Here is a 27,719-nt window from a genome sequence, read left to right on the forward strand (position 1 = left end):
TTGACTTTCAAAATAAAAGTCTACACACCTGCGTTTGTTTGTTATGACTATTATATTATCCTGACTATTATCTTTTATTAATTTATTTTATTAATATATATATATATATATATATATATATATATATATATATATATATATATATACATATATATATATATATATATATATATATATATATATATATATATATATATATATATATATATATATATATAATAAATTAATAAAAGATAATAGTCAGGATAATATAATAGTTAAATATATATACGAATTAAAATGACAATAAAGATGCAAAAAAAATTTTTAGAAAATCTAAAAATAAGACCAGAGCAAATGATTAATACTGCAGTCCATACATTATATGATGCAAATATATATATATATATATATATATATATATATATATATATATATATATATATATATATATATATATATATATATATATATATTTTTTTTTTTTTTTGTATATTCAGTTATGAAAAAATTGACAAGTTACAAGTCCATAGATTAAACTAAAATGTAAAATTGTAAAATAACCTTCTGTGTATTATAATTCATAAATGACAAAATAATTAATTTGTGAATATTTTTGAATAATTATTAATCATTCATTAATTTTGTCGGCTTAGTCCCTTTATTAATCCGGGGTCGCAATGAACCGCCAACTTAAACAGCACGTTTTTACGTGCCACAAACCATTATTCAACAGCCATATATTGTAAAGATTATGTACATAACTCTTATATCATAAAATAAAATGTTTTATTTAGTGTTTTATGAGTCCAAAAAAGTACTAAATAGCAGCTCACAGCATTCATTGTTGTTTTATTAATATCTGATGTCTAACTAAAACTTCAAGTTCTTTTTTAATCTGACTTTACATTAAATGTTATTGTATTTACTAACATGAACTAATAATGAACTTGAACAGCATTTATTAAGTTCAACAATTACTAATGTATTATAAACTCACGTATATTTATTATTATTATACTCATGCATATTAATTCACGTTTGTGAACATTAAATAATCCACTGTGAGTCAACATGAACTAACTGTATTTTAATTCAATAATGTTGACTGACATGAACAAATACTGTAATAAATGTATTGTTCATTGTTTGTTCATGTTAATAAATGCATTAACTAACAATAACTAATACAATCTTAACGTAAGGTTTTACTGTTTTTTTAAGATATGGAAGAGAATATTTCAGTAAGTGGAGCACTGTGTTGGCCCCAGAATGAAACAAATGTAAACATGTTTAATCAGATTCAGTGTGATTAGCATCCAAAAAAAAAAAAATCTTGGGAAATGATGCACTGCACTGCAGACAAACCCACATGCCAACATCTACAGTCACAGTCAGTGTTATCAATGTTGATCTGAGTGTTTATTGAAGGGAAGGGGTTGTACGTGTTCAGCTAAGTCAAGGATGACAGCAAGACTTTTCCATGTAAACCGGGACAACACACACAAAACTGCCCTTTATCAGCGTGCAAGGATTTTACAAGGAGTTCGCTTAAGGAATCTTCTGATTGCAGGACAGGTAAACCTCACACCAACAAACTTGGCCATATGTACATATTTTTAAAAAAGTATATATTAATTAGCACAGCAAACATATTTTTATTTATTCAATTAATTTTAAATCTGCTGTATTCATTTTAAGATTCAATAAACAGTTTTTTTTTCTTCATAAATCAGCATTTTTTATAAAAAAGATCATTTTCTCTCAGTGTCATTTTATTGGATTGATTTTTTTTCTTTTAAACGGCCAATTCTAGGGTTACAGAGATGTTTAAACAATAAACAGACTATTATTTCTCTCTTTAAGAATGGAGGTGAAGGTGTACGTCGAAGGAGTCCAGCGCATTGTTTGTGGAGTCACTAAAAAAACAACATGTCAGGAGGTGGTCATCGCTTTAGCACGGGCACTTGGTATGTAAATATCTTTTACCAACCCTAACCCTAACTTTTTAGAGCTCAAAAACAACCATTACAGCTTAAAACAAGTGGTGAACATACTAGTCTACAAGCATTTGCTGGAAATATGGGATGTGTGGGCTTAAAGGATAGTTCACCCAAAGCTGAAAATTCTGTCATTATTCTGTCCCTAACTGAGATGACTTAATTTCTTCTAAAGAGCATGTATAAATAATGACGTTGAGAGCCTGTTGTTGTGAAATCCATGGATTCATATTATACTAACAAAATATTGTAGCATTCATAAAAAAAAAAAAAAAAAAAAATATATATATATATATATATATATATATATATATATATATATATATATATCCATACTTGTAATGTTTTCAAAAAAGTCATACAGTTTTGGAATGCAAAATCCGATGTTCTGGTAAAAATGATGTCTTGACTGCGACTATACTTGCAATATCTGAAGAATCAGTTGAAAAATCTTTGACTCCATGATTGCTTTATTGAAATCAAAAATAAATTGAAATAAATTGTTCTGCATTCTCTGTATACAGTATATGCACTTTCTGTAATTGCCTCCTTAAAGGGATAGTTTACCCAAAAATGAAAAATTGCTCACCTCAGCCCATTGCTCACCTCAGCCCAGGTGACCTTTTACTTCAAAAGTATATTAACATTTTTTTTTAGCCTTAAGCATTGCATGTCAATGGCTACCATCATTTTAACAGTCAAAACCAATTACAGGCAATATAAAATGAATTCACAATACACTAAAGTATTATAAAGCAAAACTATTGGTCTGTGCAAGAAAGCTATTTATTTACAACTTTATTACTATTATCATGCGCTGCAAGACATCTGACAGGCACTCGTAGGTATGAGCACATACCCACTGTCTGGGCTGGCTGCCTGTTAGGTCACGGATTGATTTTAAACTATTAATTTTTGTTTTTAAATCCTTAAATGATCTAGCACAACCTTATCATACCTCATACATGTACAGTTGAAACCAGAAGTTTACATACACTGTATAAAAAGGCACATAACCATTTAAAAAAAGTCAGATGTTAATGTGACTAAACTTTTTCTCTTTTAGGTAAGTCTGGATTATCAAATTTGTTTCTGTTAGGCTAATAGCAGAATAATGAGACATTTTTGAGAAATTGTTATAAGTTTTCTTAAAAGTCAAGTTTACATACAATAAGATTATTATGCCTCTGAAAAGCTCAGATGATGGTGTCAAGGTTTTGGAAGTTTCTGATTGGCTAATTAACAACATTTGTGTTAAATGGAGGCACAACTATAGAATAGTATTTAAGGAAAACCTCAAACACACTGCTTCCTTGTGTGCCAACATAGGAAAATCAACAAGCCAGAATCAACAACATCAACAACAACATCAACAACAACAACAACAACAACAACAACAACAACAACAACAACAACAACAACAACAACAACAACAAAAAGCCAGATTATAATTTGCTGAATTACACTGGGAAAAAGACCAATTTTTGGAGACATGTCCTGTGGTCTGATGGAACTAAGATTGAATTGTTTGGCCATAATGACCAGTGTTACATTTGGAGGACAAAGGGGAAAGCTCACAAGCCTAGGAACACCATCCCAACTGTGAAGTATGGGGGCAGCAGCATCATGTTGTGGGGCTGTTTTGCATAGCATATATGGCATCATAAAGCAACATCTCAAGAAGACATCAGCCAGGAAATTAAAACTTGGCCACAAATGGGTCTTCCAAACAGACCATGACCCTAAGCATACTGCCAAATTAGTTAAAATGTGCTTTAAGGACAACAAAGTGAATGTTTTGGATTGGCCATCAAAAAGCCCTCATCACAATCCTAGAAAATTTATGGGAAGAGTTGAAAAAGTTTGTGCGAGCAAGACAGCCAACAAATCTGACTCAGTTACACCAGTTCTGTCAGGAGGAATGGGCCAAAAGTCCTTTAGACTATTGGGAGTAGCTTGTGGAAGGATACCCAAAACATTTGACCACAGTTATAAAGCAAAGCTAAAAAATACAGAGGAAATGTATGAACAGACAAACTCTTGACCGTTTAGAAATAAAAAAAAAAAGAATTCTCAAAACAATTCTTTCATTATTCTGGCATTAAGCAAATGTAAAGAATTTAGGTAATCTTAACGGACCTGAAAAAAGTAAACGTTTAGTATGATTTACCATCAGATGCTTAAAAAAATGGTTATGTTCCATTTCAAGAGTGTATGTAAACTTCTGGTTTCAACTGTATATAATCCTGGTAGGTCATTATGGTCTTCTGATCAATTTATTCTTTCGGTACCAAAGTCCTGGTGTAAGCGAAGTGGGGATCAGGCTTTTGCCATGATCGCCCCAAAACTCTGGAACTAATCGTTACAGTCGGGAGCTTAAAGCTGTAGTCCCACTGAAGTTTGAGCTTGTGAAATTCAATAGTATAACACTGCTAAAGGGATGGGATAAAACAAGATAATGCAGCCCTGCTAAAATAAGGGATTGCTCCATTTCAAATTTGCAGGTCAGAGTTCAAGACTTAATTTTGAAATGTAACACCATGCAAAATTTTTGGCAAAAGTTTATATTTTTGATCTGGTGGATAAAAATGGGGCAAAAAGTGTAGTCTGCAGCTTAAAGACCATGTGAAGTTGCTGAGACTTTTATATCAGCTTGTTGATGTACTTACAACAGAAAAGGAATATTGAGGGGGCGGGGCTTTGTTTTTGTGCATGATTTCCTCATGGAAAACTAATGGTGAGAAGAGCATGGTTAAGAATATTGTGGCCAAAACTGTTGAACTGACGTCAACAAAGACTACAACTCCAAACCTGAAAGTGGTCAGACTCTGACTGAATATTACCAATCAAACGTTTTTTTTCCCCCAGTGCACTATTATGCATGGATTAATAGTTCACCAAAAAGAATAACATTGGCAAAATAATCATTTATATTTTGATTTTACACAGACATTATGTGCATAAGCAAATATACAGTTCCTTTGGTTTCAACTCAAAAGTGCAAGTGGCTACTGACTCGCATTTAATGAACAAATTTGCATTTTAGCATAAGAATTGTATTAATCTTTTTAATTTGGACTCTTCATTTTGTATAATTAACTAGTGTTCCTCATTTGGATAAAAAAAAAATTAATTTTCTCCCAAGAAATCCTTTCTAATGTGGTTTTCACTTCTAGGTCGCACTGGTCGATATACCCTACGAGAAAAATTCAAAGATTATGAGCGTAACATGTCTCCGGATGAATGTCTACTGGAGTCCCTGGAGAAATATGGAGAGCAAGGGAAGGAGGTGCAGCTCACTTTGAAGCATATCGGTCCATCGCAAGGGGAAGAAACCAACCAGCCCAAAGCCCAAATGAGGCGAGTGGAGGGTCCAGGGAGGGTGAGGAGAGGCAGCGGTGCAATCGCAACCCTACACCGCCAGAGCCTCCCACCACTGTCCCGTCTCTGCCTCCACCCTGAGCCACCCACAGAGGAACCAAAGAGACCCAAGCGGAAGTCGCTGACTTTAATGGAGGAAGCGTGGGGTTGGCTTGAAAACCTGGGTAGAGGCGGGAAACAGCAATCAGGACGAGATAAAGGAAAAGACAAGGAGGGCAATAAAGGAAATGGGCATTCAGATAACACATCTCTAAAACCAACCAAAAGCTCCCTAGCCTGTGGGACACCACAGACCAGGGACAAAAAGGACAAATATAGAGTCGCGTCACATCAGCCTTTGATCAGTTGTCTTGGGAATCGAGGGAGTTGTTGTGATGAGAGAACTGTACAGAAAGGTGCCGAGGAAGATATGAAATCCACCAATGAAGTAGTTCCTCTGGTCAAGAAAAGCCTCGAAACTGAAAGTGAGGAAACTGTAGAGTTAAGGAGACTGGTCATCCAACAACACAGCAGTCTGCAAGAACTAAAGCGGAAAATAGAGTCAACAGAGCAGTTGATTTTTGAGCTTGAGAACCAGCAAGCTGCCAAGGACATCTCAGAGACACCATCAGATGAAGAAGAACAGCTCAAGTTCTGGATCAATGAGCTCAAGGCAGAAGAAGTCTTTGAGAAAGACCTCCAGAATCAGTTCTTTGAGATTAAAGTAGCAGCTGCTGAATGCAAAGCTACACTGGAGGATTACAAACAGAAACTGCAGACGATGGACCTGAGAAGCCTTCAGAAGCAAACAGGCCTTGACAAAACACCTGGAGAGATCAGCCAAGGAGATGCTCCAAAATCAGTCCAAACAATCGTCAAACAAACAGAGACCTCAGCAGACAAGTCACATGAAAGTGATGGAACAAAAAGGGTCGTCACAACCATGGAGTCTAAACTTCCGTATGTGTTTGTTTCAGCAAACCATCTATCATATCCTTCTCAATGCGGACCAGCAGACCTGAGGGAATGGTGGACACGGTGGTCTCAGAGCCAGAGTCAAACATCAGTGGTCAAACCCAAAACAGTGCATCGCTCTGAAATCACCATACAGCTGGGAAGCACCAGGGTTTAAAACATCCCAGTTGCGATCAGAGACATTTGACCTTTTATATTACAAATGCATGTCCAAAGGCGTCCAATTCTTCTGTACAGTAATTTGCTAATAATAAAAAAATTCATATTAGATTTTCATAAAATGTTTATTTCAATTGTTTCATTCAAGACCATTAACAAAAGTATATAGGAGAACCTTGAGGTTCAACACAAACCCAGGGTGCTCCAGAGAATGTTTATGACAGTAATAGCTCCATTTGTCATAAGAAGCACTGCAAATAGCCTCTATCCATAATCAAGTTTCTCTGCATGTTTGAGTTTTTTGGATTACACATCCCCCAAGTGCTGCACACATTTGCCCATTTTATTTAGGTTTTCAAAAAAATCCACCCAAGTAAAAGCACACATTACATAGAGTACATTTCAACCCATAAGGATCGGGGGATGCACGCCAGTATTTTCTACTTGGAGAAAAGAAAAAAAAAAAAGGCCACCCTACTTGCTCATATTTTAGTGGCAATTTAGGGATAGAGGAGACACCAATTTTTATTTTATTTTTTGTTTTTAGGCACCTTCTTCCTTTATTCATTAGCAGACACTGAGTTAAAGTAAAACTCAAAGAAAAAGGAAAAAAAAAAGCCTATATAAAAAGACCGCAGGCTACAAGATGCCAATAGGAATTCTGCACTTGCCCAAAAAAGGAACTTGTAAAATCAAGACAGCAATACAAAAAAAGCCAATTTAATTAGAAAATAATTAAAAGGCAATCAAAAACCATACACGAGAGAATAACGAATGCAGCAAGACAATTTATTTAGTTTTTAGATCCATGTTAAAAAGCTATTTAACTGTATTGGGTATGGAAAACGAGCGCACATTAAAAGTCATTTTATTTCTCACCAGAAAAAGCCCAGCAAAATCACCAGGGTGAGAAACCCGACATTGGGAGAGGAATTCAAGTGATACAGGAAAAATAAAGTATATATATAACGGAAGTCAAAATACAGACAGTCAGAGCTACTTTAAAACAAGACCTCACTCACACTGCAGCAGGTGCAGAATTCCTGGCATTTTGATTTCAGCAGAAAAGAAAAACGGGTCGAGTCTTCACATCTCCATCCAAAAAGATGAGAAAACTCCGAACCCCTTACTTCCCCTCATATCCTCTGCATGACAAGAACAACCTTACAGTTTTCTCCAAACGGGATGCATACCACACACACACACACACACACACACACACGCTCATACAACACAAGGGCTTTTTGCTCAAATTACAACCAAACAACACACATACAATGAAGACCATGAGATGATTTTTTGTTGTTTTTTTGCACGGGATCCTTTGACAAAGGAAGGGACTTGTGGGTGCTAATTTTCAAGTCTTGATGCCTTTGTTACTCTGTGATGTGTTAATGGGTGAGAGAGAAAATGCAAGCGAGACGAACACGCATAAATCCCTTCCTCTGACCATCTGATTGCTTTTCTTCAAGGTGTTCCTTCTATTGTAAGGACAAGAGGGGTGAACAGTACTCAGTCAATAACACCAGGCTGGCGGGATTTTCTCTCTACACTAAAGCCCTGTATGGGGAAAACAAAACAACAGCAGGTCAACACAAAAACATCCAAAAAGCAATAGACCAAAGTTTTAGCTGAATTTTATATTGAAGCATTTTGCAGCTGCGAGCATAGTTTAATTTAACCCATATATTAGTTTTTCAGAAATACTTAAAATAATATTTTAACGAATTATTTTTTTAATTTAATGCATGATATCAGTGTTAAAGCTGTCAGATTACAGATGATATTATTTATGCATTCACACATTTGCTCTAAAGAAATATTTGAATTGGCTCAACCACAGTCGCTGTGAAATCAAAGCTAGAATCTTGCCATTGATAGCTCAACTTAAGCCTCGCATTAAAAAAAAAAAAAATTTTATTTAAAGTTAATCAAAAAATAAAAGAGACTGATTTCACACAGCTGCTATTTTAAAAGCAAAATCGAGGCTGCAGTGAGAAGAAAGAAAGTGTCGCCCGAGTAACAGCAACGTTGTGTACCTGGCTGTATATCTTATCAACAAAGAGAAAGTGACAAATTTATCACTTCACCACCTTCAAAGTGACCCGAAGGTCTGTTCTGAATGGATAGTGAAAATAAAAAGGGTGTCAGACCTCATTTTCAGCTAAGTTAAGGGAAATGACACTAGTTCGTTTTCTTTACCAAACACACGTTTTAGATGCCATTTGTTAAACTCCAGATAATGAACTGATTCTTTCAGTATAGGACTTGTCATGATACTGAATTTTGGTACTGAAATGTGTTTAAAAAAAACATCACTCTCCAGCTAACATTTATTTGCTGTTGAGTGCATTCTTAAACAGCACCAATTTGCCATAGTATTCACCAGTGCTCAACAGAAATGACTGATTGGTCGTGAAGGTCATCAGTTCACTGCACCTAACGGATGTTTACCATGCAAACACAGACGAGTGATCCGCTGATGCCTCAACTGATCTTCGTGACTTTAAATCTCTCCGGTGTCGCTGTATTTGTTTCTACTTGGGTGAAGAGCGGTGAACTGATGACCTTCACGGCCAATCACAGTCATTTCTGTTGGCTGCTGGTAAATACTATGGCAAATCAGCTGTGTTTAAGAAAGAGCTCATCCGCACTTAAATGTTTCAGTACCGGGGCAACACTATTACAGACAACATGAGGGTGTGCTACCCGCTCACTGGGTTACATAGGCTGACGCAGGGAAGCGTCCCTACAGTGTTTAGCTGGTGCCATAAACTGAAACCTAGGAGGACACTTAATTGATTACTCTTAAAGAGATTGTGATTTTGTTTGATGCCTAATATGCTTTTAATTGTTTAATTTAAACTTAACTGAATGTTATTGAAGTGATGCTTACACCATATCTGCACTTTAAAAATCACGACAACAGCTGAAGGTTTGTAGTCCACAGCATGTTGTTGCAATGTTTACAATACTGGTCCTATGCTTCTGGGTTTCTTCCCACTGCAGCCTCACTTTCACTTTTTAAAATAGCGGCCACGTGAAATAAGCGTATTGTACAATTACTTAGACATTCCCAAAAAATGTGGTTTTACTTTACCTTTGAATTATCAGGGCCACGAGGCTGTCTAATGATGACGAGACGAGGAGCGTTGGAGTCATCCAGAGTGATGCTCTTCAAGCGATTGACAAGTCTGTCAGGTCGAGGTGTTGCTACTGGTTTTGGACCCTCACTGAAAAAATAAAACATTTGGTTAGATTTAATCATAATAACACCTTTTTCAGCTCAGTGTCTGCGAGACGACCACTCAAAGTCTTACCTGACTCTGCGAACATTACAGGCACTACATTTGCCCGTACGCTGGTTCAAGATAACCGAAAACTCCACTTCATCACCAGCCTGCAGCTCCAGACTGTCCTGCACCTCCTTGACGTGGAAAAACAACTTCTTGCTTTCTCCAACTTCATACGTGATGAAACCAAACTGGAGACGGAAATCAGATAAGGCTCAGAGATCTTTGACATCAGAAGGATTGTGAGAATAAAAAGTCTCTTTGAAGTAGCTCACCTGATCTTTAACACACTCCACCAGGGCTCTGCGCTGAGGCATAATGTTGCAGGCCATCTTTTGTCCTGTCTGTGCCACCGTACACAACTGAAACTTCACCAACTCGCCCTTTTGTAAACAGTCACCTTTATTGGCCATACCAACAATGCCAAAAGGATAACTCTGTCCCTTATTGGACCCTGGAAAAGCAATTTAGCAGAGAACAGTGTTGAATTACAAAATAAATTATGAAATTAATTGATTATAGATTTTAAAAGAACACACTTACACATATATACAAAATAAACAGCACACTCCAAAACTGTTATTTTCCAAATCACTCACCATCCTCCGTGATCTCAATAAGGCCTTGATATTCAGTCTGAGACGGGTCCACACTGCGCAGCGGCCGAACCACCTTTCCCAGGGACACTGTAGTGCTCACATCCTCTCCAACTCCATTCACTGACAAACACAGGGCTGTTACACTCACATGAAGCAAATAAATATTCAAATCTAATAAACAGCCTTAACATACCAGCGGCAATTTTGGTGACCTTCTCTGCACTGATTTTGTTTCCTTTGCCCTTGGAGAGAGTGTACTCCACCGTATCTCCAAGATCAAAGCTATCCACATCCCCACAAACCTCACTGGACACAGTTTAGAATGCATCATTACTAATCACAAAAACACCACCACACAAGTCAAAATCAAGCAGGAGAGTTTCACACCTGTAGTGGAAGAAGATCTCCTGATCGTGATTGGCTGTTTCTATGAAGCCAAAGTTATCCTTTAGAGTTGCTATGTATCCCAGCAGCCTCTTGGAGCCAACTGCGCGGTTAAGAATCTTGAAGGACACAGCACTTTGCTGTCCAGTGCGTTTCACTTCACTGATGGAGAACTCCACCTGGTGGAGACATGAGGTTTAACAGGGTGTCTACAGAGTTTAATCAGTTAAACACTTGCAAGCCACGTATAACTTGTGCTTCAACCTGTTAAGTATAAGGAAATATGTAAAATATTAGGGCTTTTTAAGGACCTGCGTCCTCCCAGATGAAAAAATTTTTTTAGACACATTTGAAAATGCATCCTATTGTCCCAACATTGAGTCTAAAGTACCTTGTCTCCAAGCTGTGGATAAACACCACCTTCAAGGTCTTTAATATGGTAGGGAAGGGTGGTCTTTACTCCAACATCTTCATATGCAATCAAGCCTTCCTCAGCATCCTGGAGAAAACACAAACATTGAGAAAATTATCAACATCACATTCATAGCTGAAGTGCACCCAGTATTTGTGTGCGCATGTGTGTGTATGCGGCATTAAAAGCAAAACACTATAACTGAGTGCACCTTTAAGTATATAAACAAGCTCTAGGTGTGAACTATTCCTTAATTAGTGTCAATGCTAAACACTAGTTTCCACACATCAGACTCCAGATACTTGGTTCATGTAAACAAGGCTGCCCCCTCTGAATATCAGCCGCCATAAATCTAGCCAGTCCCAGTTTAGCGTTGCATATGAATTAGCCAAAACGACGCACAAGAAGCACAGGAAATAGGCGAGTTCACACAATGAGTGAATAAATAAACTCAAGGCGTTTAATGCTTGACAGGATTTAGTCATCATGCACACAGTAATACAAGGGGTAAAAATGCTCCCGTAAAGTCTGCAATCCACAGTTCTGTATGGATTATTTTACCCCAGTTGAAAATGCAAAGTCCATTTTCAATAGTAATAGCATGTGTAACAGCGGTTGAGTTTCCACCACTCAAAAAGAAACGCACACACTGAGTGGCAGTGTATGGTTATGAGGTTAACTTGTCTGTATGACTTAAAGCTGTAAAATCAGTTTTAGCTCATGCCAGCTGGCCTCATAACCAAACAAACAGAAATAAACAGACAGATCAAACTGACCTTTTCAACTTTACCCTTAAAGAAGAGAAATACAGAGAATTAGACATCTCTGATTTATGTGGACCAATCAGAATGCATCTGAATTCCAGGTTCAATTACAGTAAGCCAAATCGCTCCAATTTGCCTCTTAACAGGTTAAAAGGTCATGTTCTCAAACGAGCATGACTGAACCATGTACTGTGGAAGAAAGGCAGCATGCAGAAAACAGCAGCCTACCTTGTCTTTTTTCTAATGAAGACGAGCATGGTTAAAAAAAAAAAAAAGGAAAAATAAAAAACAAAATGTCAGACATGAGGCAGTTGCATTCTATAGCACCTCAAAGCCAGCCACAGCATTTTGTGCGGGTCATTTAAGAAACATTTGTAGCAAAGTTTAAATAGTAATTGTATAAAATTCTCAAAATTCTGAATTCCTCCATGTCCAAATCTACAAAGATTGTAACATTTTAAGAACCCTGTGATGTAAATATATATTTAAAGAATCAAGTTAAAATGGAGTTAATTTGAGCACCAGTAAAATCAGCAGCATATATACCACCAGTCAAAAGTTCGGGCCATCAGCAATTGTTTCCATTCAACAAAAGCTAAATTTTGCACAAAATCATAACCAAAACAGCCGTTTAAAGCATAAGAAATAAACACCAAAACAGCAGATCAAGGCCCAATCCCAATTCTATTTTTAACCCCTACTCCATTCCCTTCAAACAGATTGTTAATGGCTTTGAATAGCAACATAGCCATATTAATTTATGTAAACACACGAAAACATCAATAACATTAGCATTATACTAGACACTGTAAAAAGCTCATTTCCAGCCACTAGATTTTTCTGAAAGGGTATTTCAGCATCCTCAAGTGTCAGATGGGAAAGTATTAGGGGTGTAACGATACACTCAGCTCACGATACGATGTGTATCACGATATAATGTTCACGATTCAATATGTATCACGATATTTGGAATAAAAATTGAAAATTAAACTGAAATGCTAATTTTACCAAGTAAACAATTTTTTATGTATTTCTTTTGTTTCAACTTGTTAAACTGAACCTTCTTTAGGAAAATAAATTAAACAGGCCTGTCTCTGAAAAAAAACAATTAAAAAACTTCTTTAAAATATTATTGAAATGACAGACAAAATTAAGGAAAAATTTAAGTAAAGGTGCAAAAAAAATAAGCTTTCCATTCAATTGAATTTAACAGTAAGAGCTTAAGGCTTTGCTTGGTCACTTGCGTTTTTTGTGTGTGCAAAAAAAAAAAAAAAAATCCACATTTCCAGGTATTTAATTTATATTTAATTAAATTCATTTAGAGATATCTCTAATTACAATTGTGACGAGTCAAAACTCATTTAGAGATATCTGCAAATATTTTTCAATGGAAGTCAATGGAGGAATATGACTAGTCATAATATATTTGCAGATATCTCCAATCTGATTTCGTACAAGTACAATTGTAATTGCAGATATCTCTAATTGTCATTCTGACTAGTCGAATTATAATTATGACTAGTCAAAATATAATTAGAGATATCTCTAAATATATTTATGGATAGTCAGAACAAAGGTTTAAATGCTAAAACGGCTTGCCATACGCGCGCGTCTATCAAAGTCCGCCCTCTGTAGTAACAGCTCACGGTCAGCTTACGTCATGTGTGATTTTGCGGCGGGAACATTATATGAAGGCAGAATGATATTTTAGGGTGAATTGTACCTTATAAATACAGTATGTGACTCTTTCAACACCATTAGGAGGTATCCCTGTCGCTGTGCAAAGTATGTAAATCACTGTGAAGACTTTAAAACTTAGGATGTTTGACCCAGTATGCGTGTCAAAAAGCAGACGAGTTTAAAGCAATGACTGTACAAGCGAAATTTTGCAAGACGTCTGATTTTGAGAGGATGGGCCATCCTCTATTTTAGCTCCACTCATCTTGGTCTGCTAACATTACTGCTGCTGCAATCTGAACTCACGTGCGACAGCAGGTGGAACGTAGCTCACGTGCAAACAGCTCAACTAATAAGAGAAAACGGACGTCGTATCGTAATGAAATCGTCATAACTCCACGATGCATATTGTGACATTTTTGCATCGCAATAAATCATACAACGATAAATCGTTACACCCCTAGAAAGTATGTTGTGGGACTGCTATTCAGGAGTTATTATTATAGATTATAGATACAAAAAATTTAGGTTTTCATTTATTTTATTTTCATGACGGTAAAACACGAACACCGTCATGAATGTGTTAAAACATATGCTTGTTTTTTGTAAAAATTCGCAATAATAATTAAAAAAAAATTTGTGTTGTCGTTGTAGATTGTGTATTCTAGGACATTTTTGTACCCCTTGATATCTAGTATGGTCCTGAAAAGTCTCAGTTTCAAGGGCAATCTAGTCCTTCCCCTCAACCCTACGCCTTCAAGCTCAAGAGAATTGGGACACTCCTACCCCTTCATGTGTACATGCAGAGCGTTAAGGGGAAGGGCTAATGGGTAGAATTGGGATTGGGTCCAAGTGACACTAAAGACTGTAGGACAGGAATCATAATAAATCAAACTATTTTAAAAGGAAGCATCTTTTATTAACTTCTTGACGATCCCAAACTTTTGAATAGTTGAGTCAATTCTCAAAATCAAGAGATGTGTACCTTCTCTTTGCCCTTGCTGGGGCTGGAGTTCTTGATGGTGATGGCAGGTATGGCTTCTTTCTCCACCACTCCCATAAAACGCAGCTCAGATTGAGTGTGGAAAGACACTGTGCCCTTGGGCAGCTTTTTGATCCGCACAGCATGGTTCCTTTGGGCTGACAGCATGTCCTGATGGAGGCAAGAGGGCCTGTTAAAAAGCTGAATCCAGCCAATGCAAGAATTTTAGTTTTGTCTGTTTTTCAGTAAATTAATTAAAACATTTAATGAACATTCATTCTTTACTTAAAAGGATGGTTCATCCAAAAATGAAAATATTCATCATTTACTCTCCCTCCACTTGTTTCAAATCTGTTTTGAGTTTTTTTTCCTGTTGAACACAAAGGAAGATGTATTGGAAAACGCTGGTAATCAGCAGCCATTGACTTTCATAGTATTTTTTTGTTCCTACTATGAATGTTAATGGCTGATGGCTTTCCTCAATATCTTGTATTCAACAGAAGAAATTTATTAAAAGTTTAAAACCACTTGTGAGGGGGAATTAGTATTTTTAGATGAACTATCGCTTTAAACAAACTTCATTTCTTGAAGCTGAGAGAAAAGCAGCATCTTAAAAATGACTCTTGCTTTAGTGATATCTGGAAACTCACAGGGACAACAGTGAATTCCACTTCATCAGAAATGTGCAGTTGGCTCTCTTCCAAAACTTCGCTGAAATGGAAGAACATCCGGGCATCACGGTCCACACATTTGATGAAGCCAAAACCATCACGCATGGCAGCTATCACACCCTGCGTAAAAACAAGCAGCAAAAAAAATATATACTTAATATATACATAAGAGATAAAAAAAGGAAAAAAAAAGACCTCAAAGTAAATAAAATATTAAATTCTGCAGTCACACCATTTCGCGGGTCTCCTTTGTGAAATGGAAGGTGTCAGGGAGGATGTCAATATTTGTCGCTCTCTCCAGTTTGTCGCGACGGTCAGTGGATATATTGAACTGGACATGATCGCCCTCAAGCAGCGTCACTTTGGACTTGGTGTCCTTCTCCCCAAATAGCAGCTCTTTGTCAGTAAAATTGATTCTGGCACTGATTCTCCCAGGAAGAGGGTCGTTCTGAGGAAGACAAATTGACTCTTATTTGATTGTTATCAAGAGAGTCTAGGAAGAATAATGACAAGTGCTGATGCACCAACCTGATTCTTTGTGGGGACCTTGGGAATAACCTTACTGACAGTGCCCTCGAAGGTCTCAATGCTAATGTCCTCAAATATAACAGTGCCTTGAGGCAACAGTCTCACATCTGTGGCCACTTCCTTTCCCTATGAGACACACATAATAACAATCACTACAAAGATGCAATGTATTTTACAACTAGTAATTCACATCAAAATGTCAACTATTATAGGTTTATACCTATTGCTAATGCAAGACCAGTACAACACTTTACCATTTTGCTTTTAAACATTTCTTGTTAACTGTCATCTTTGATATTATACATAAAAATAACAATTAGTCAAAAAGTAAATTGGTTTGCATTGTCTTTACTTCTCTTTTGGCAAGATACTTGATTTTAATCAATTGGAAACAATAATTTCCCCCTTCTTTTAAATAGTGGGCCTATGATGAGTTGTAGTTTGGAAAAAAAATAAGATTTAATTCAAATGGTTCTGGGTATAAGTTCACTGCCATGTGGCGTCATTTCATAAATGACTTCCAAAGCCAAATGTAATAGCAAGTGGACAAACAAAATGATGCTGATGCTGTCAGGTTTTGGGTGTATCGTACTGATGTCTTCATTTTTTTTTGTATGTTTATATGTACACAATGTTAAAGCACTATATCTATATGCTAGTTGTGTTGTTAGTCATGTTGATTAGTGAATGCATGTTTTTTGACTAACTAAAAGCAAAGAAAATAAATAAAACACTTCTTGTTCAAGGACTCACGTTTCTTTCTTTAATGGTGAATTCCACATCGTCTCCAGCTTGTAAAGCCTCCAGGTCTCCTTTAAACTCACTGTAGTGGAAAAAGATTTCCTTCACAACATCCCCTCGCTCAATGAATCCAAAGGCCTCCTGCAAGACACAATCACAGATTTAAAAAAACAGACAAAACTGATAAAATCTGATTGAAAAACTAAATACCAACCTTGGTAGCACAAACCACTCCCTGACATCTTGATTCTTTTTTCTGCACCAAAACAATGTTGTGGGCACTAACAGCACCAGTACTGAAAAAACAAACAACATCATGTTAAAAAGGAAAGTTCCTCTTTGTACCAGTCAAAGCACATCTTATTAAAATCAACTTACTGCTTGTTGGTCTCCATGTAAAAACTAACTTTATCACCAATATCTAAAGAAACGTTTCCTTCCACATCTTCTAGGGTGTAGGTCAAATAAAACACTTCCTGTCAGAAGATTCAAACCACAAACAATTTTAGACATACCAAATAACAGCATTATTGCACCTATACAACTGACTGCATCTAAAAATGTTTAGGAAAATGCAAAAAAAAAAAAAAAAGAAAAAAAAAAGAAAAAGATAATGACGTTTACCCCGTTCCTCTCATAACACACACTGCCTGTGGGCAATTGGCCAGGTGCAGACTTCCCATCCAGATGAGAAGGGATAGCTGACACTACCTGAAGAGAAAGACCATGCAAACACACAAGACTAGGTTAGAGGTTGCATTAGTGAGTGCCATGATCAGCTAACCTTGTTAAATGCTAAACATCCCTTAACGCTGATGCTAAACATGTTATGAATTAATTTATAAATTTATTTAACATATAAAAAACTTCATTAAGTTTAAGAGTAGACTTATACATTCAAGTAAGAAAAAACAATGTATTTTAAACAATGTACATGACTGACAGACTGGAAATTAAGATTGTTTCTCTCATAACTATATCAAATGAAGATGAAAAGTACCCCCAACAAGACCACAAAACACAGACAAATCAAGCTCATTGTGAACCCACAAAGATTATAATTAGCATCAGGCCAGTTAAGAGGCTGGCTTATTCTTATTTATTCGAAGTAGATAATAATTTGCGGTTGCCAGGTCAATGTGGATTAAAAATGAGCTTGAAACCCAAACAATGATGGACATTAATGGGACAAGGACAATAAAACACGAAAGTAAAATGTGTTCCTTAACTGGATGAATAAAACCATGCAGCACAGTTAAAGGAGAGGCGTGCAAGTCAGGCCCCACCTGCCCAGAAATTCGCTCTTCTGGCAACATTTCTGCCTTGATTTTTACCAGCTTCACTGCAATTGGTTTGCCAGTGCGCCTATCAGACGACACCTCGAACTCCACATCATCTTAAAAAGTGGGATAGAACCAACAACAACAAGAAAAAAAAAAAGTCAATTCATGATTCTACTATAAAAGATAAACAAAAGAAGTAAAAAAACTAATGATATTCATTCATTCATCAAGTCCCTAGTAGAAACCCTACAGCAAAAATACAAAGTGACTGTTTCAGCAATGATTAAAATTATCTTTGTATTTGGAAGGACACAATATGCTTGGATTTCACATATCTGAATTATAACATTGTTAAAATGGAGATAAGAGTCTCAGTTTTAAACTTTGTCATTAAACGGGGGCATTTTTTTCTGTGAATGTTTAAATATTCAGTTTTAATGGAATGGTGACTTGTCTAAATCAAATTCAACTTGGTCGAATGATTATTTGGCACAAACCTCCAATTTTAAGCTCCTGCAGGTTGCCGTTATATTGAGAGCAGTGGAAGAAGAGACGGGCCTGTCTCTCAGAGCATTGAATGAAGCCATAAGATGTGAGCAGTTTTTCAACTACTCCAGTCTCACGAATTCCCATACTAGTTCCATTGGCAAAGCCACTATGGCCATTATTATGCAGCAGACTGGGGTCAAAACTCATCTACAGGGGAAAAAAAAAGACAAGATAGCATGTTTAAAATAAAAATCATCAATATCCAACCTCCGGTTTTTCCAAAATATCAGCACACAAGTGTGAAAATGGTAAAATGGGATGAGACAAGACTAGAATTGCTTTTAGTATTTGCAATCATGGGAAAAACTAAATTAGGAGGAAACAATCTCAACAGTTTGTTGCATGTGTAGTTTTAGGAGGTCTCTCAGGTTTACAATTCGCTGATCACAAGGATCAATCTGCACCGTACAAGTGTAAACACTTCCCAAATGCAAATTCCAACTGGATTCACATTAAACCCGGATATTAAATTCATGCATTTAACACACATTTAAAATTAGAATACACACAAACACTACATTAGAAGTTAGGTCTCTTTGTACATCATCCACATGTTATGTAATTTATAAGTGAACATTTAGGAGTTGTGTGGTCAAAAAAAAAATAAAAATAAAAATTGTTTGGCAACATCCAGTTTTAGGGAATCAAAAGACCAGTGAAGTCAACCGCTTTCTAACATGTAAATCCAAAGCATGCCGTTAAAGTGTCAGGTATTCTTCGCCACTGAGGACGTCAAGCTGGCACACACCATCCCATCATGCCAACTTACAGATCGCTGATATAAAGGGGTCCGCTTTTGCTTTTTACCCCCTGATGAGCGAGATGTATGGCACGAGACTGAGGCCGAGCGAGGGATTGGTTGGCTTGAGGTGGAGGGGGTGGGGGTTGCAAGAGAGGGATTAGAGGCCTCCATCTTCAAGTGAAGGTAGTGGGTGGCAGGACACTGAAGTGATAAGGAGTGAAGTGGATATTTAAAAAATATATATATTTACTAAAAGGTAGAGCAACAGATCAATTCATTGATTAAAAGAAGAATCACTTAACCATCACACCACTGTGATGACCAACGAAAAGCAGCCAATACAGCAGGCTACATTCATTTTGCCTTTTAATAAAAACCCTAATCCAACTTGTTGATCCAACTTGTACCAGAATAACATTGAAATGTTATTCTAGTAGACCTCCAGTACTACATTTTACGGTTCAAGTAATAATCTGAAGCCATGACATTGTTGCTGTCCAAGGTATAGGAGCAACTAACAATATGATAATTAGTAATATTAATAGTAATAGTAGTGATACGGTACTCTTTGAATGGAAATCTAGGAAAAACGACAAATCCAATTCAACATACGACCACATCCACTGCAACAGCAGTAACTGCATCAATACTTAATTAATATTTTTGCACTGCTACATGAAAAAAACAAAATTTCGTAATGGGTTGTAACAACGCATGAGAATTTGCGAAGCACATGACTGGAATACCCCAGTAAAGCAAGTGAGACAGGCTTGGGAGCCGTGAGGGCATGACGTTTGTTAGCACTCATGCCACCAACCTTGCATGCCCTCACAGCTCTCAGCCATGCCCCATTCAAGAATAATTTTATCACAACACTCCTATCGTGAAAAGGCCTTAGTTTTTCTAACCCTCCTATTATTCCAAAATATTTGACTAACTGACAGCGGTTCACAAAACGATGTCCCCATCTTTCTATCAAGTTTGGAAATGTTTAATTTTCCTCACTTTATACTAAAAGACATGCTTGAGGTGCAAAAAAATAATTATTAAAAATTAACATGTAGGGTGTGAAGCGACTGAGAATGACACTACAAGACTACATGAACACAGCAAATGGTTAAATAAGACAGACTTGAACTAGCCTCGACCACTAGGCCAAATGCTTTAAATGCCCTCAGTGTCAAAAACAAAGTCAAAGTCAAATACCCCTTTTCAGTCTCAGAGTTTCCGAATCTGTATACAAATCCACATTTGGACAAACCACTATATATATATATATATATATGGGCATTAGTGAAAACATCATTGTTCTTGCCTTGCCACCTCTCACTGCTGCTCATCTTTAAGGCATGTGATCGAGGCCAGCCCCTAAGCCTGCTGATCGGGATGATGAAGTAAAGTAACAGCGCAGAGAGGGGCGACAGTGGGTGTTCAATGAACGAGTCGAGTTCGGGACAATGGGGTGGAGAGCGGATGGCAGAACACTTACGGATCGGCCGTATGGTGACAGGCTGAGGCCAACGGGCGAGGTGTTGTTCAGGTCAGCGCTAACAAAAGCTGCAGGCGGTGACGCCGGCAAGGTAAATTCGACAAAACCTTTCCAGGGACTACCCATAATTCTCCCATAAACAGAGGCCAAATCTACTACGCCTGGGATTGAGCGGAATAATCAGTTTCGAAGTCAAACTTTTATTTTAATCGAGTCGTGGTGCTGGAGCTCCTCCCTTCCCTCTCCCCTCTCCGTTTGGTTACACACCCAACAAAACACCTCTGGATTTCTGCAAAGGTGAAGAGAGGAGGGAAGGGTGAAAATAAACTGAGGGAGAGGCAACAAGAACAGCCAGAGAACAAAGCAGAACAGAAGGATCAGCTGAGGGCTTTGGATGTGTGTTGGGGTGAGGACCCTACAGACATCATGCAAGTGTGCCTCGTTCTCTCGGACAGATGCCAAGGCATACTAAATTGTACTTGAAGTCTTAAATAAATGCATTTTATTTCACTCCCCCAAAAGTCTGGTGGTGTTCAAAAAGAGAAAAACATGACCACAGTTATCAAAAGTGTGCTAAATAACAGGATTATAGGTGTGTGTGCTTGAGTAAACAGTTACTAGATTTACACAGACATTAGTAATCAAATTATTTGCTTTAATTTGAAAAAGAAAATAATGTAGTTATAGCACATAATTCTATAAACGTCATTGTGTCAACACACTATTCACATTTCCTCCAGAGTTTAGTGTTATTTCGGGTGTTTGATTCTTAATTTGTCAACTTTAACAGCAATTTGGCACTTTTACTTTCATTCAGGAACATTTCATGCATGCCCCCCATGACAAACGAGATATTGAATGGGAGTATGAACAGCAGGAAGAGTGTTGTTTTAAAAGAATTTGATACTGCACGACGTATGGGGGGAAAAAAAAATGTAAAATTTGGTGATGCATGTGTCTGTGGTCCTTCACCAACTCGGTAGTTGCAGAGAATAGTCAAAAAGCAGTGCGTGTAAAAACTGTCCAGTCACAAAATGTAGCGAAAGTCCTACACGAATGTGATAGCTTGATTGCGGTGTTTACAAGTCTGTACTGGACTTCAATAAAGCAATTAAAATCGGCATACCACACGTCTTTAAATTAATAAAACATTTTACATGAAACGTTTACATGGTAGACTCTAAATCAGAGTATTGTCTTAATCGTAAAATACATAGTCCATGTAAACATACTCAATGAAAGGTATACTTCTTAATATTTGTACGCTGAACGTGACAAGCATGACTGAAAATGTAACTGCAGGGCATATTTCTGAGGTTTAGACAGTTAAAACATATTTAGACAACGTATATTGCTATGGTTGTTCATTTTTCATTTTAAACATACCAATATGGTGGAAAGCTTACAGTAGAGGCAGTAGCTCACAAACTGATAACTAGGGAAGACAGAATCTGCTGACATTTTTTAGCCATTTTGCAAAATTTAGTAAAAAAAAAAAAAAAAAATTATATATATATATATATATATATATATATATATATATATATATATATATATATATATATATATATATATATATATATATATATATATATATATATATATTCTGCAGATTTATGCGGAATGATTTTGGGAGTATCGCAACTAAAACGTAATGTATGCGGAAAAAATAATAATACGTTTTTAACTTATTTAATGTTCACAATGCAAATCCAATTAGAAAAACTTATTTGGTAAACCAACCATATAAACATTTTCATATTGATCAATATTACTGAAATTATACATGTATAAAAAAAACAGAATAAAAATACATTTACACACTTTTACAAAAGTTAATAAATATCTGCAGCTAAAAATATGAATTTCTGTGTGTGCAGATTTCGTGTGGGCCTACTAATAACTAATAAAGTTTAGTCAATAATAAAGCATTTATATATGCTTATGTTTATTAGCTTAGCAACATTAATCTCATTCTGTTTTAGGCTATCTACACGGCAATGACATTTTTGGCTGATTCAAAAAGTTTTACATCCATACATGTAACGTGTCATCAAGGAAACAGAAAAACTGTTATTTGCACACCACACTTGTATGTGGTGCTGAAAACAAACACAGATAAAGCCACAAAATACATTAAAATTTAAGAAGAATGTGGTGAGCATGCACGTCAAGTCTTTCTTCAGACTACAGACATAAGATGGCAAAATGTTTTGCATTTTGACAAATTAGAGCTAATAAACTTAGCAGCATAAACACAGCATTGTAATCCGCCAATGCTGCAGGTACAGGTTTTTATTGCACAGGGTTTTTCATACTACTTGTTAGACATGGTACAGTTATGTCATATTTCACAAAAAATTGAGTTTTTATCAACAGAACTAAGCACCAGGCAGTGTTTTGAGATTTTTCCAATGTGTAATTTTTATCCAAATCAACCAAAGGTTGAATCAATTGGACATTTTTTGCAGATTGGCCAAGATCTAATGCTGTGTGAATAGGGCTTTAGTTATAATGCTGACTTAGAAGGTAGCTCACTACTTATTGGAACAGAGCAGCACATTTGCAGCCATTTTAAACTTAATTTATGAGCTCAGCAGACTGTACATTACATTGTTATATGAAAAAGAAATCAGAATCATTGTTTAGGGAAAGATAAAAGTGGGTGCAGAAATTACCTTGTTCTGTTGTCTTGGAAGGCTGTAATGATTTGGATAGATCAATCAATCAATCGATGCTTCAGACTCTGGTCACACACGCGCATGCACACACACTTGTAAGGTTCAGCTCTCTGGCACACGTTCTAATTATAAAAAGTTGCAAAAATAAATGGCAAAAAAGTCAAATAAAAAGGCAAATGCAAGTGTTTGAACACTGCTTTTGAGGAAAAAAAGTGAACAGAAATACAAGAGAAAGACTGGGCAAAATGGGGAAAAACTGAGATTACGAGGTGGGATTCGGTCAACAATTGACAAAGAAAAAGCTCAAAACTGAAAAGACTAGCAGACAGCAGCCCTCTCCGCACCCCAGAGGAGGAAGAGGTGCGGGGAGGATGAGGAGGGCTTGGTGCAGCGTTGGGACGTGTGCTTTTTCAAAGCTGTTGAGTAGGCACAAACTTCTTGTCTCAGATCAGGTCTCGCCTTTGCTGTTAACGTTGATGGTTGCTACGCTTGTTGCGGCCTGGTTCTGTTTCTTAAATCTTTGGTTTGCTCGTTTGGTTGCTTCGTGTTGCTTTAGATTTTCTCGTTTGTAGCAGTGCAGGTCTTCGTCTTGGTCTCTTCTTCAAAGTTGTTGTACCGTTGGGTCGTTTTAGAGATGTTAGTAGGTTTTCTTTTTCCTTGACGTTTCTTCTGACCGATCGATGATCTGAACTTGAAGTAGGTTTCAGATGGTACAAAATTCAATTCAGTTTCACTTCATACTGTTTGTGGGCGAGAGAGAGAAAGAGAGAGAAATAATTTTAAATTCCACATGTTAAATTTATGTAGTTGACCAAAAAGCTAATTAATCCAAATAAGGTTGAATTTATTTAAGTTTCCTCCCTAAATCACTGAATGCATCCCCTAAAATGATTGAACAAATCAACACCTTCAATCCCAATTATTTAATGAGTTAAATGTCATGTTTCTCTCTTGTTGATACACAGGCCTAAAAATAAAGTTTTCTCAGTGTCCTCATATACAGAAGAGCAGCTGACTGAATATACACAAGGATCAACAAGTCTCAGCGTGAACCAGCAGTTGGCTGAGTATTTATGGAATACATTCAATTCAAGCGGTCAACAACTGCAGATATCCAGCATGCCAATCATTCAGTTCCCTCCGGTCTATTACATGGATGAGATGGGAGGATCAAAGAGCTTGATATATAGGCCAGTACTTGCTTCAGTGGATCAAGTACATGTTTATAATTTCAGGGAAACAACATCTTACCTAATTTTGCACATAATTACACAGCTATGAAATGAAATTTACAAAAAGGTCTGGGTCATTTGGCCTAAAATCAAAATTTCGATTAATTGAAAATTTTACTCTATTGCAATTATCAAACAATTATTTTATTTATTTATTGCCTATTTTAATATTGTAAACAGTGCATTTCTTCAATTCTCTCTAAACAAATATTTTGATGTAAACAATAAATTTTATTGTAATAGAAAATATGCTGCCTCAAGGCATCTCTGGTGCAGCTTCCAATCACCTTCAGTTTAGTGTGACTACACATGGGCCGGTATAAGATTCTGATGGTATGATTACCTTGGACAAATATATCAGGGTTTCACTGTACTGTGATTACTGCTCTAAAATATGTTCTTTCCAAATGTCTACGTAAAAAAAAATATATATTTTTTTTTCACTGTGAAAAAAAAAAAGATTTTCCATCCTAAAATATAGTTGAGTGAAAAAACAAACTTTTTCCACACTGAACGCTTTAAATATTTTTAAAGAAACACTTAAAATGTCAATAAAACCTGAGGCTATATAATTAAATCATTGTTGACTCTTGCTGTTTTCATTAGATTCATTAGATAATTTAGATAAACTAAATTAGTTTAATAGTCCTAACATGCATAAAAAAACAACCAAACAAAAGCTCTTTACATTTATCGTAGGAACGGTATAAAATGTTTGTGGTTTTAAAACCTCGACTTTCTTAAACCATGGTAAACCTTGAAACCGGTTTTCGCTCCTACCCAAGTGTGATATGTAGTTACGTTTTTTGAGAGGTGCGTGGGTATGGCACTGCGCAAAAGATGCGCCGGACCACACCTGTGCATTCAACGCAGAAGTTTAGATCAGCCTTAGAGTGGGTTCACGTGACTCCACATAGGGTTAGTAAAAGTAATTGAAAAAATGTATCTGAAAAATTTATTAATTATAGGTTCTGAATGTCTTCTGAAATTGATTACTTTTGGATCAATAGCCCAGCCCTATTTACAACAGACCTTTTCAATTGCTGTTGGTTTTAGGAATAGCAACAACACATTGTAATGAATATGACCCATATATCCTCATACTTATCAACATATCTTTTATACCAGCAGTTAAGTTAGATTTTAAATGTATGCGAGTTTTGAAAAAACCCTTTTTTTCAGTTCTCCAAATTTGTAGTGCTGTAAATGACGAAAGCGCATGTGAGCAAATGATTTCTGTTTTGCCTAAATTGGTGTAGTGTGAACGCCTCTGGAATAAGGGAACAGGTCAAATTCTGTCCATGACTTAAGCCAGAAAAACAAAACAGTACCAGGCAAACAAACCTTGAGGGCACAGTGTGTGCTTCTTTTATTTAAAACATCATGCTATCCGTGAAGATTAAAGGGAAAATCCCTTTAACTAATAATTTTGATAACCAGGCTTTTAAATGCACTTAAGATGATCTCTGATTGAGATTCGGAATTACCAACACCTTTTGAAAAATCGTAACTACTGCATGAAGTGTCTAATTCGTGTGAATTCGTACATAAACGCAATACTAGGAGGAAAAAGGCCAGTGTAAAGCATAGAAACAGGAAAAATCTGTGGCAAAATAAGTAACATGCACCCGCCCACAGCTAACCAGGTTACAGGTCGACACCTCGAGCGCGTGCTGCTCAGCTGTGCATTTCTTGACAGCGGTATAAACGCACGATTTAAAGCTGCAAAGAACCAATATCTGTTACGGAATATGGAGCAGATGTTACATTTAAAAAACGAAAATGTTAATTTCTACAGCTTACACAACAAAATGAGGACATGAAACTATGTGACGCAAGTGTAGCTTGAACAACAGCTGGGAGCGGATCCATCTGGAGCTCATCCAGAGACAAAACCACTAGCAATGCCATTTCAGACAAGACTGAACTCCGACACATCACATGCTACTCCGATCAACACATTAAAATGGGATACTTGCAGCCTGAAAAACAAACGGTTAAAGCTAGAATCTATGGCGGTTTTTAAGTCCCAAAATACGACCGTTTGCAAGACTTAAAATGTGTACAACTTGATAAATTGCGTTGTTTCACATGCAGAAATTCATGGAAAGGATTTAACAATAGTAAATTTGGTCTTGTGTAACGTTAAAGCAATTTTAGTATATGAGTGCAATTTCCTAAGCAATTAGAAGTATACATGTCCTTAATAAAGCAAATATTATCTCGTTATTTTAGGTAACGTTACTTTCCCAGGCCTACTTTCACAATGTCTTCGTATTATCACAACCACTGAGGCAGTGATTTCCACAAGAACTTTAGAAAACTTGTGTCATGTCCTGGGAAAAAGCAGGTTGGGTTATTTTACTCAGGGTAAATTGTGTTGATAAAGCGGGGCATACTATGATCCAATCGAGCTTAAAATAAATCACTCATCCCGACAACAAAGGCACACGGCGGCGTCTGTCGGGTCACGCTGGGCCGCCGCTGCCGCGTTGGAGCCTCGCCTGGGCGGTCCATTTCTAATTAAAGTGACCTTTGGCAAAGATCTCCCGCGACAGGCGTGGTATACAAATAAACGTGCTTTCCCTCGTTTAAAAACGCCACTTCCCCATGAAACAGTGCTTTCAGCGTTGGCTAGCGTGCTAAACCGCTAACGGTAGAGCACACGCAGAGGAAACACTGCCCCCACCCTAAACCGTTTAACTGTTCAAAAACAAGTGGAATTATTCGGAGAGACTGGTATTAATGCAAACGTCGAAAGCTCGTGGATATATACACGCGGGTAAGAGTTATGTTACACGCAACATTTTATAAATAAAGAGGAAAAACTCACCCCAACAGCTTTCAGCACTGTCACCAGCGCCGCCATAAGCAGCACGGCACATTACGTAGTGAGCAGTGTGCGAACTCTCGCGATATTAAAACAATACCGTGTGAACTGTGGGACACACCACTGGGTCAGAGGTCGCATTTTATTCACCCGTTTAGAAGTACTGCTAATATTTCCACCATCTTAACAAACCTTATTTGTGATGTAGTGTAGATTAAAAGGCCCAAACCTGTACTTTATTATATATAATTTATATTACGGTCACCAGGCGTCACGTTAGCACGATAGCCTCGCAGCAAGGTCGCCGGTTCAAGCCTCGGCTGGCTCAGTTGGCATTTTTGCGTGGAGTTTGCATGTTCTCCCGTTGTTCGCGTGGGTTTCCTCCGGTT

The 27,719-nt window shown here is 36.9% G+C and overlaps 2 protein-coding genes across 27 annotated transcripts; one reads left to right on the forward strand and one right to left on the reverse strand.

The window, feature by feature from the left end:
• Positions 1-692: 692 nt before the first annotated feature.
• Positions 693-7,090, forward strand: rassf11 (Ras association domain family member 11). The gene is made up of 3 exons (XM_087264639.1): positions 693-1,557; positions 1,846-1,949; positions 5,156-7,090. Exons 2-3 carry the CDS (start codon positions 1,847-1,849, stop codon positions 6,469-6,471), a joined length of 1,419 nt encoding a protein of 472 aa, XP_087120765.1. The 5' UTR covers positions 693-1,557; position 1,846; the 3' UTR covers positions 6,472-7,090.
• csde1 (cold shock domain containing E1, RNA-binding) lies at positions 6,580-27,447 on the reverse strand. 26 transcript variants are annotated; one of them, XM_087262881.1, is made up of 23 exons: positions 27,334-27,395; positions 23,266-24,008; positions 20,588-20,876; positions 19,126-19,299; positions 18,305-18,503; positions 17,754-17,920; positions 17,149-17,235; positions 16,903-17,000; positions 16,739-16,820; positions 16,537-16,665; positions 15,784-15,909; positions 15,488-15,703; positions 15,235-15,375; positions 14,588-14,755; positions 11,938-11,952; positions 11,141-11,248; positions 10,753-10,928; positions 10,559-10,671; positions 10,366-10,485; positions 10,042-10,220; positions 9,794-9,957; positions 9,574-9,706; positions 6,583-8,033 (listed from the first exon to the last, which is right to left on the reverse strand). In XM_087262881.1, exons 3-23 carry the CDS (start codon positions 20,711-20,713, stop codon positions 7,986-7,988), a joined length of 2,769 nt encoding a protein of 922 aa, XP_087119007.1. In that variant the 5' UTR covers positions 20,714-20,876; positions 23,266-24,008; positions 27,334-27,395; the 3' UTR covers positions 6,583-7,985.
• Between the last annotated feature and the right edge of the window lie 272 nt (positions 27,448-27,719).

The sequence above is a fragment of the Danio rerio genome, chromosome 8 (assembly GCF_052040795.2).
Source record: "Danio rerio strain M-AB ecotype USA chromosome 8, GRCz13ab, whole genome shotgun sequence".
Lineage (NCBI taxonomy): Eukaryota > Metazoa > Chordata > Actinopteri > Cypriniformes > Danionidae > Danio > Danio rerio.

What these genes read in the sequence shown, in the direction of transcription:
- rassf11 (XM_087264639.1), top strand. Translation starts at nt 1,847, where the DNA reads ATGGAGGTGAAGGTGTACGTCGAAGGAGTCCAGCGCATTGTTTGTGGA. An exon ending in CGCTTTAGCACGGGCACTTG is followed by an intron (nt 1,950 to 5,155) that starts GTATGTAAATAT and finishes TTTCACTTCTAG; the next exon opens with GTCGCACTGGTCGATATACC.
- csde1 (XM_087262881.1), bottom strand. Translation starts at nt 20,713, where the DNA reads ATGGGTAGTCCCTGGAAAGGTTTTGTCGAATTTACCTTGCCGGCGTCA. An exon ending in TGCATGGTTTTATTCATCCA is followed by an intron (nt 17,236 to 17,753) that starts GTTAAGGAACAC and finishes CTTTCTCTTCAG; the next exon opens with GTAGTGTCAGCTATCCCTTC. An exon ending in TGTAATGTTCGCAGAGTCAG is followed by an intron (nt 9,707 to 9,793) that starts GTAAGACTTTGA and finishes TTATTTTTTCAG; the next exon opens with TGAGGGTCCAAAACCAGTAG.